At 41.1% G+C, this 10,388-nt stretch overlaps 1 protein-coding gene and 1 pseudogene across 1 annotated transcript; both read right to left on the minus strand.

The window, feature by feature from the left end:
* Positions 1 to 302: 302 nt before the first annotated feature.
* Positions 303 to 7,344, minus strand: LOC147797222 (sodium- and chloride-dependent glycine transporter 2-like). Its single transcript, XM_087143661.1, has 12 exons — positions 6,953 to 7,344; positions 6,175 to 6,306; positions 5,470 to 5,815; positions 4,793 to 4,925; positions 4,566 to 4,700; positions 4,140 to 4,243; positions 3,868 to 3,992; positions 3,651 to 3,763; positions 2,196 to 2,324; positions 1,626 to 1,841; positions 1,009 to 1,173; positions 303 to 665 (listed from the first exon to the last, which is right to left on the minus strand). The coding sequence occupies exons 1-12, from the start codon at positions 7,080 to 7,082 to the stop codon at positions 468 to 470; spliced, it is 1,926 nt and encodes a 641-aa protein (XP_086999787.1). The 5' UTR covers positions 7,083 to 7,344; the 3' UTR covers positions 303 to 467.
* A 1,015-nt stretch (positions 7,345 to 8,359) lies between these two features.
* Positions 8,360 to 10,349, minus strand: LOC110978438 (microfibril-associated glycoprotein 4 pseudogene; annotated as a pseudogene).
* Between the last annotated feature and the right edge of the window lie 39 nt (positions 10,350 to 10,388).

Here is a 10,388-nt window from a genome sequence, read left to right on the forward strand (position 1 = left end):
AGCAAACCTCTTACAAGTTATTCAGTTAACACAATAAAAGTAGAATACATGGAGAAATTTGTTATAACGGACAGAATCACATTTTCAGAACCGCTATCTGGCCATCAAAATACATAACAGTCAAAATCTTTACATAATACACGTACTCTTTGTATATGCCCGCTTACCATTTCAGGAAATAAAAGTGCTAGTTCTACGGTATAAACTCACCGCCGTGAATTGACACAGTGATAATAAATGCCAAATGTACGGACAGTAATTCCTTATGAAATACCATTTCCCTTTTGTAGGCCTATACCCGAGTAGAGAAACCTTTCCGATAGCTCATCCAGACGAACGTTTTCCAAAACTAATTATAAATCAAATCAATTCAAGCTACCTTGCCGAGCACCATTTTGTCTTAAAGCAGTCACCTTAACGTAAAACAGCTCTAGAAACCACGGTTTGACCATAGATAATTCTTGTCACTAGTTTTCCTGAACGTCTGGCAAACTGCTGTACCTCACAGTCATCTGATGATTGTCTTCATGTTCCTCTTTCCTATCTGGATACAGCTTGCCTCCCATGGTGGTTCCAAAGCGCATGTGTACCTCCCAAGCATGAAGGCGATTCTGAGGAAGGGCAGGACCCCAGCTGTCACGTGGTCTCACCAGCAGTCGAAGGCGCTGCGGAAATCCAGGGCATAGACACGGGTTGTATACGGCATTGTAGCTTACGGCGATTTAGTGTGAGGATACATAGAAGTCTACAAATTTATTCAACTTATTCATTATAGTGCCCCATTCAAACAAAGTGGTCATTGGTATGAATTGTCTTTAAGAATTATGGACTAAAATGTCTGAACATTAATTCGATATGATATTCGAAATTTGGATATATGAAATTTTGCACAGCCTTACATCACAGAGTGAAACACAGATTTTGGTATGCGTACAGTGGAAAATCGGATACGTGAAGATGGTTATGAGGAGCAGAATGATTCGGTTCTAAGAACTTGAGCCTGTGTACCTGCTTGAGTGTTCCCTTTTCCACCATTATGGCATAAACCCACCACAGTGGAATCCATATTAGAACCACAACGAAGATAGTCCAGCCAATACCCGAAGACCACGGTGGAAGAGGTCCGTTGTATTCCGGTTCGGTGCGAGCGATATATTCAAATATCACCACTACCTGTGAATTACCGTGACCAAGGCCGAGATATCATGAGTTAAAGATGTCTTGGTGGGTTCGATTTGGAAGTCGCCAACTGCAAATATTTAAGACTGATTTATTAAAAAAAAATCAGGAAGTTTTGGTTGATAAAACCGAATTGGACTATGAAATATCATGTGGGGTTTGTGTTGTTCTTATTCATAAACTATATAGGACTTGTCTATTTCACATGGATCCGAACCTCGATCAGTGCATTGTTTGTTGACTGGCACCAGTGCCCACCTTATGGATGCAGCGAACCAACGTTGGAATTACTGATTGAGATACAGATGTGAAACAAACAAGAAACAAAAAGCTTTGCATTTTCGTTGGTACCGGTAATCGCTTTTGATGTCACAACGTACGTAACAATGATTTGTACTATAAAATTACTTTTAAACGATTTTTTGGTCACTGTTAACAATACTCACCAGCAACAGCACCGGCAGAATCACAGCCCAAGCAACTGGATAGAATTTAAACAATGGAAAATCCACTACCTTGTCGCCAATCATGGAACGGATGTCATTCAACAGCCGTCGGATACCATAGAGCCAACTTACGGCCAGACATTCACCAACCACGAAGACTATGAGAGCAATAGAAGGCATGTATGCGTTGACGAACGCAAGCCAGTATGGTCCCGCCTGTACAAGGTGAAATATTTATAAACATGTTTCACATCGGCATTCACCTTAGATGTCTCAGCTTTAACTTTTTTGAATTATGGTGGATCATTTTTGCTATGATCGAGCAGCAGCGCCTGTAAAAGATGGCTTTTTATATGGAATACCGGATCTTCTTGGAAAAAACCCAGTAAGGATGAAACAAATTCGTACTTATTTCGCTATTTTATTATATTAACAAACATCCAAAAACCAATGACTTCACCCTCCAAGTTCTGATGGTCTAGTTGGTACCCTCAGTGGGTTGTACGTACTTGTGGCAAAATTTCCCGCCAATTAATTACTCAATCACCCGTTTGTTAAACTTTCACTCACATTTGTCACAAATATCAGCCCAAGGAGAAACATGCCCAGACACCAGCATAGCAAAAAGGCCCATCGATGGCGACGAAGAACAGAAAATTCATCCACCAAACCAGTCACACTTTGTTCGATGATAACGAACTGGAAGAAAATATTAAAAAAGCTGCAAATGGCCGAGTCTAGTTTCTGGACCTTGTCAGTTCCCCTGTAAAAGGTGGATCTTCAGTACCTGTACAGTTCCAAAGTTTGGATGATGTCATCTCAGATGAATTCAGTTTACTTTCTTGGATAGGTGCCAAAGCACGGGCGTCGCTAGACCATTTTGGATGGGGGTGCCACATGAAATTTGCCGACGGACCGTCACACAAAACGAGTGCACTGTATCCCCCTTCCTTTCATCTTCATTCTCCGTTCTTTTTTTAAATTTTATTTTAAAAACTAACCGATAGCAATGGGAAGTGTGACCCCCGACACCCCCCCAGCGACGCCCGTATGCCGAAGGCTGCAGCAAAATATGTTGTCTTTTATCGACACTATCTTAAAGGGTCCATGAAGACCTCCGTGGACAAACTGTTAATTTTTTGAAATATTCACTACTATGCCATAACACGATAGGGGATGTAAAAATGGAATATAATTCCCTTTGTTGTGGTTAATTTTACTGACCCCTCAAATAAATGTTTTAATCCTGTCATATGATGGCGTTATGTGTGACGTACATTTGAGAACCCGGGTATCCTTTTGTAGATGTACGTCTGGAACTAAGAACACGGACATTAGACACGTACAATTTACGTGCCCGCGGAATGTTCATCCACGTATACGATATCGGCACACACGGTAAAAGCAGGTGCACACGACTCTACCACAAGTATTATTGAGTGGAATAGCATGGAGGCATTTCATACCATTGTCGTTCACATTTCATGAAAGCTCCTCTTCGTCTTTGTTCTTCACGGGCTTTCTTTGATTTCCCAGAAACTATAGGCCTGGTGTCTGACATCAGCAATCGTATGAATTTAATCCGAAACGAGGTGTGAACGTTTAGAAGAAAACAAGGTGGCTAGAAGTGAAAACTACGCAGTCTGGAGCCGGCTGCCGATTCTGATCATCTGGCCCTGGTCAGCCTGACTTTCGATGTCTAAATTCGTCGAAATCGCACTGGACAAGTGAAGCGGCGCGACGATGTCTTCTCAAACGTACGTCACAGATATGCAAATTTTTTTGTGTTGATGAGATACCTCTCGAGGGCGGGCCCATTTCCCAGAACGTTTAAAATCCCAATTCCCATTTATGTTTGGGTATCGTTTGAAAATGTACAATTTTTAATAATAACTAATAAAAAACACTTCTATGGACCCTTTAAGGCCAAAAGGCGGTTCATCCATTCATTCCTGTAGTGTGGAACTGACGCCCGTTTAATTCCACTGACTCTATACGCACATGCAAATTCACGCATTGTCTTACCTGTGTGTCCAGACCAAGGATAAAAAGCATGAAGAAGAACAATGCAGACCAAAATGGAGCCCCAGGCATGCGGCTTACAGCGTCAGGATAAGCCACAAACGCAAGTCCGTAACCTGACAAAGAAAAGTCACAAGAAACAGGGAAGCAGACCGAATTACGGTTTTAAAATTTTACGGCTCTTTTCATTTTCTCTGTATATGTCGAGATATATATTTACCCTGCGAGACTACATCTCTGACGTTTTTGCCTTGTGCGTGCGCCATATAGCCAAGAATAGAAAAGATTACGATCCCAGCAAAGAAACTGGTTGCAGAGTTGACCAGAGGTACAACCAAACCATCTCTGAAAAAAAAATGTCAAGTAGAAATTACAGCTATGAAGTGTCTACTAAAATGTCAGACGTTGGTATTTCTTTATAACTTTCTATATAGATTCTATAATTAGATAAAAATATACGTCAAAATAAAGCATTTTCACTGATGCACTAACATGAGGCAATTATTGTGGAATGTGTTATAGGATCCTAGTGTCATAGTCCCAGATGAACCACTCCCGAGGGAGAAAAATATTTGACCAACTGCATCCAGCCAAACCTGTAACATGAAATAAATAAACAACTATTATGATGGGGGTGACATTTCAGGTTAAACACAGGCAACATCGTTTCAAAATGGTGTTAGAGTTTCAAGCACCGTGATTGTCATGACTGTTAAAGTTTGTTCATTATGCCCCAAGTAACAAAAAGGGATAGAAAATACAGCAACATGTGAAACTAGGCCGACTTTGCTGTACAATAATCGGTACCAGATTGTCACGAAGGGGTCTGATACATCTGGCTTCGCATTCATTTCCGGCTTGCAATAAAATGTATACAAAACTACTTCATCATACAGTTTAATTATTCGAAATACCTACCTTTGGTTTCATCAGGGTATCCCAGCGAGGAGTGACAAAGAACGCAACACCATTTTGATAACCAGGCAAGGTAACTCCACGAATGAGGAGAACGAACAAGCAGACATACGGAAAGATAGCAGTAAAATAAACAGCCTGAAAAAGAAAGTAAAATGTTCTCATCAAGTATTTGCAGTTACTCTGATACAAATGTGGCTTTTCAACTCACACATGTTCAATCCGTGTACCTTTCCGGATGATTTGATGCCTTTGGTGACGCAGAGAAATACCACTATCCAAGTAAAGAGCAAGCACAAAGCAAGTTGCCAGATCACGCCCCCAGTTATTTCCATAGACGCTGACTCCTGTAGCACAGCAAACCTCAAAGTCGAAAGAGAAAAACGTGATAACAAGTTACAATCCAGAAATTAACTTTGTCATTTCAAGGATTTTACTTTAAGGTTACCAACCATTTTTAAAGTTTATCTCTGTAATTCTCACCACTCTGTATTTGTTCACTGGAAAATTTCGTCCCCGATTTTCTTGTGTTTGAATTGTTGGTCAGTTTGTTTGTTTGATATTTTACAACCTGTAATTTGGTTTCAACTTTTACTATAACTTTACTCCTTCCCGTCTCTTACGTACCTCATACATGTCTTCTAAAACTATTATTTCGATAGACTGATCGGGCGAAGTGTTGAGGTGATGACGATTGCACTATTTACTTACCGGTCTTCCAAATAAAGCTTTAGCAAATTTTCCCAGTGTCAGATGAAATGAAGGTTTGAAATAACACTTTTTTGGCCCCAACTACTGCGGAATCTGTTTAAATTTAATATATTTAACCATTTATCCCAAATTATAAACGGCACTTTTTGAAAACTGGTTTTATGATTCAAAGTAATTTACTGTGTATCATCAATACCTCCAATATTCTTCACTGGCAGATCGGCGAAAACTACTGAAAGGGTCGGAGTAATTGGACATATCGTAGTCTCCATTTCTATACGACGTTACATTCAAACCTCCCAACTCCTCTTCCGTAAGAGCATCCAGCCTCTGGCATGTGTTGTTGAATGTAATTACACCGTCTGCGTCTAGACAGTCAGACACCAGACGACCGCAGAGGGCGGTATTCCACTCATGGCCACACCCCGTCCACGGTAGGGAGGATGTGAGCGAAGCGAAGAAGTAGAAGACTGAATATGTGATGACCACATTGTAATACGAGCCCACGATGAAGGAATAAATAGTCTGACTGAAACCTAGCCCTGAATGATTGAAAGAAAATTTGTGATATTGTCACAATGACCTCGGATACTGATTTATGCACCGTCGCGCAAAAAGCATAAAACAGTAGCTTGTAATAATCTGTTTAATAAATATCTAGGGCAAGCTGCCGTAAATTTCGTCATTGAGTCTGTCTTAAAAGGATAATTAAGCTTTTTTGAAGCTGGCTTAAAATGGGTTTTGTACGGGGTTTTAATTTTGTTCTTTCCTGTACTGTACTGCTTACTGCAATGGTTTTTGGAATATTAGCTACTGATAATTTTAAAATAAGATGAACACCGGTTTGGAAATTACAACCTTTTTACAGTCTTAACTGTAAACCAGCGAAGTTTCCAATTACCTTTCAGCAGAGGTACAGCTCTCCAAACTGAAATACAACCAACGCTGCTGTATTGCCCAAGCACCACATCAAGAAAGAATGTTGGCAGACCAGCCAGAAAAAGAGCGAGGAAATACGGTATCAGAAATGCACCTGTCAATTAAAACCGGTAACACTATTATTGATGAGTCGCAAACGGCTCTATTCATTCAGCAGTCAGAATTACGAACTATTACTTTGCTGGTATTAAGCCCGCGCGCTTTTTGTACAGAATACTGATTTCTGGCCATCTTTGTTAAAGATAATTCGGATCCTCAGATTCCAGTGAGACAATGACCAACACAAAGCGGGGGAGGGGGGTTCTCTCCGTCTCATATCTTGCTTCATCTGTTTCAACGGTCTAAACAACGGATGGTACACAGAATAGGCAGAGCACAAAAAACCACCCGGCTAAGTCAGGCATGTTATTAACGCCTACATTTTACTGTGAATTCGTGCAGCCCATGCAGGTGTGAAGATAGATCGCGTGTCGGCTTTTCAATCAATTACGTCTGTCGCGGTACCGGGTGCGCTAAGTTTGTGTCTTCAAGGCTTGTAATGTGAAGAAAAGTGCTCATGTCAGGAATTAAGATTTCTTCAAGTCAAGTCTCAAAGTTTTATGTAGTCGAGTAAAGTCTCTAGTCATTTTCTTTCCATGTAAAGTCTAAAGTCAAGAAAAAAAACCCGACTCGAATCTAGTCTGAGTCCAGCGAGTTAAAGCAACACTGCCAGACAGGCCTTCAGTGCCAAATTCACTTACCTCCACCGTTTTCAAAGCACAAATAGGGGAATCTCCACACATTCCCCAGGCCAACAGCCCAACCAAGGCACGCAAGAAAAAACTCTCGTTTGGAAGACCACGTTGGACGGGAGTCCATTCCTACCTCCATGATGCCTCTCCCATATACGGTGCATTGAACTGAATAATAAACAATGTAGTCCCCATCTATGACCCATGATTAGCCTTGGTGACGTCCAGTAGTACAAATACACGTAGCGGTATGGGCATATACCCTTTGTAAGTACCTTTATGTTTATAATCATTGGCGGTACAAGTATCCCAAGTATTGCCATTGTGCAACTGAACGATTACCTAGTGGTTAGCTAACAAAAGGACACCGACTATTTTGAGAGCTAGCTAGGGGTGTTATACCTACCGCAGTCACGTAACTAATTTCCGAAAGCGAAAATTTCCCACACCGGCAAAATATTCTGATACGGTTTTGTAGATTTTCGAAATTTCGAGTTAGTATCAGAAAATTTTGGCCAGTATAATTTGCAGATTTTCAAACATGCATCACAAATCAAAAGCAAAGGCAGTCCCTCAGTTTGTCTTTGCTCCTTTCTTTTACATCAATATTATTGATCTCTACCTTTATACAAGTTTGACGGGTGTGGATGTCAGCTCAACACCTATATAAATATAAGAGAAATCCAAATCTTTACGTGACGCTATATTCCACCGACAACGGTCACCTGCTGTAATAGATTATTATTGATACTGCAGGGATCAGCCAAGTACTTTTTTATGTGAAACAGCAATTAAAGGCATCAGTTATGAGCTGTGGCAAAACTGCCGTACCATACACTCTATCAATGTCAACTCGAGACATGATAATCTGTCGTCCAAAGTGCACTGTTTTCATTTGAGTTTGTTCTTGGTCGGGTGATAGTTCAAGTGAATTATTTTGAGTGCAGTGGCGTATCCAGCGGGGAGGGGGGGGTTAACCCTGACGGTCTTTACAATTTGTTTATTTAATTTTTTTCCAACTAAGATTACTTCATTGGTGAGCAGGAAAGAAACTAATCGGTATATTTATTTATCAAATAAATAGGCTATATTTCTCTCCCCCATTATGGTGCATTAGCTTTGAATCCTCCCCACACACCCAAAGATCGATACGCCACTGTTTGAGATGCTATTTAATGTTCGCCGTGCGGAATCGTAAGTAACCGTAGCCGAAAAACATTGCTTTGCAGTTTGCCCGTCCGTAGCCGTAACGTACTTCCTTCACAATATTCCTCCGAGCGCCCTGTCACAGCGAAAGGGATGAGTCAAAATGACCGGAAAGATAGTTGATGCAACAGCTGACATTCATTTTTCACAACTCCATGTTCCTCCTCGCGGTGTAGCATGATCGACTTTCGCTTACGATCCTTCGCATTTTCATGTAAGAATTACATGTCATTTCAAGCTACCAGTGAGCATAGTTCAGTATACAGCAGATAACAGTGAATAATTTATCCCCTATCACTTGGTCAGTCATCCTGCAGTTCTCAATCCTTAGATCTATTGCTTTATTGGAATTTGGTGACATTTCACCGAGACGCCTCCTCTTTTACTGTAGAAATTGAACATATTCCATTTTTTTCTGTTTAGAATAATGTTTACTATTTAATAGGGAATTTCTAAAGTACTACCCCAAAAGAAAATAACTACCATGAGTGAAATGTCCAAACTACAAAAGCATACTTGTATCCATATCAGATGGTATCTCAAGGGTTCCGTACATATGAACAAGCGATTAAAATTTGCGCATGCATTGAAGATCAAATTATTGGAAAAGAAACACGAGGCTGATTCCTCTGTGAAGAACTACATGAAAGACAAAAAAACATTAATGGCAAAATTATGTCTTACGCAGTCTATAAGAGCTTACAGTCTCAGTTTACGGGACCCAGTTCTTAATTTCAGGTTGCAATGATTCAATGAGTACGGCTCCCGTCCAGCTATACAGCAGACGAGGAACTACGCTCTATTCCTCATTCAGATGTGATGTCAGACAGCAATGGAGCCACCACGCACCTTGAAGATGGAATGCAGTTAGACTCGACGGGATTACAGTTTACATCTTTCCTTGAAAACTCTTTTGAAAAAAGTATCATCGCGAATATTACATCAAAGATTGTAAGCGAAGAGCAACGAACTAAAAAACAGTGCAAACACACCTGTATCCATTAATAACCTCTGGGGCTCCGTGCATTATTTTGCAAGCCAATCAGAAAGGTAATAACATTTTGCAGTCAAAAGATCAAATTACACTACCAAATAAGAAACAGTCCGCCGATTCTTCCCTCAAGGAGTAGAAGAAAGACACCAAAAATCCAACAACCAGAAACTATGCCTGACTCACTCTACTAACGAAGACGTGAGGAGTCTTTGTCTACAAAACTTCTTTGAATTTCATGCTGCAATACTTTAGCGAGTATTGGTTACCCCTCCAACTATACCACTGAATCCCAGAGCCCGGATACGAGGAGCCACCTTGTTTATATTCGCCATTAAGATCTGATACCAGACACTTATAGAACCACCATGCACCTTGAAGATTTAAAGCACAGCTAGAATGTGGAAATAGATCATTGTCTACGTCTTTCGTTGAGAACTTATGTCCGTTGTGGTCTGATAAGGAATCACCGGCGGTGCTGTGTTGGCAGTAGGTACCAACTTGGAGCGTGTAATTTCCGCCCGAGATTCTGAAGTGGTCGTACTGTGCCCAAGTGGTGTTGCCCTCCCAGTCTGCCATGTCTACTCGCAGTTGCCACTGTCCGGTCTCAGTCAAGATGCGAAGAATTTCGTTTCCAAGCCAAAACTCGCCAGACAGATTGCCAAAGCCGGATTTGTAATCAGCCCACTCGCGGAAGAAGTCAACGGAGCCGTCTTTACGTCGCTGAAACACAATCCAGCCGCCTCCGTCGGTCTCCATATCGCAGAAGACCTTTGTGCTACGAGCCTTCGCTTGGGGATAGATCTTATAGATGCCACTAGTACGATGAGTCGTTGACAACATCAGACAACTAGAGTCAGGTGATGAGTATAAGGGAGTATTGATATCATTGTCGTAGTAGAGATACCCAGCCGAAGTAACCAACTCATTTGGTTTATGTTCCCTTGACGAATTATTAAGTTGACACAAACGGGTTCGTGTATGAAAGTTATAAGACATACACAGCGGTTCAATGAAACAGTCTCGTCCACAGGTCGTTACAGTGCTGTAGAGCGTCTGCCTGAAAACGTTGTTTCCATACGCTTTGTTGATTGCGGGATACAGCATGTGATTCATACCAGGTCGACAAGTTTGCTCGCTTGCGATAAAGTTGAAGCAAACTGCCGTGGCGATAGCCAATATAACTCGACTGCAAACACGTACAGCCATCTCACTTAAGGCGTTCAATTAGATGATGATTTAACTCCC

The sequence above is a fragment of the Acanthaster planci genome, linkage group LG11, assembly GCF_054643075.1.
Source record: "Acanthaster planci isolate LZ-2023a linkage group LG11, COTS_SCS, whole genome shotgun sequence".
Classification (NCBI taxonomy): Eukaryota; Metazoa; Echinodermata; class Asteroidea; order Valvatida; family Acanthasteridae; genus Acanthaster; species Acanthaster planci.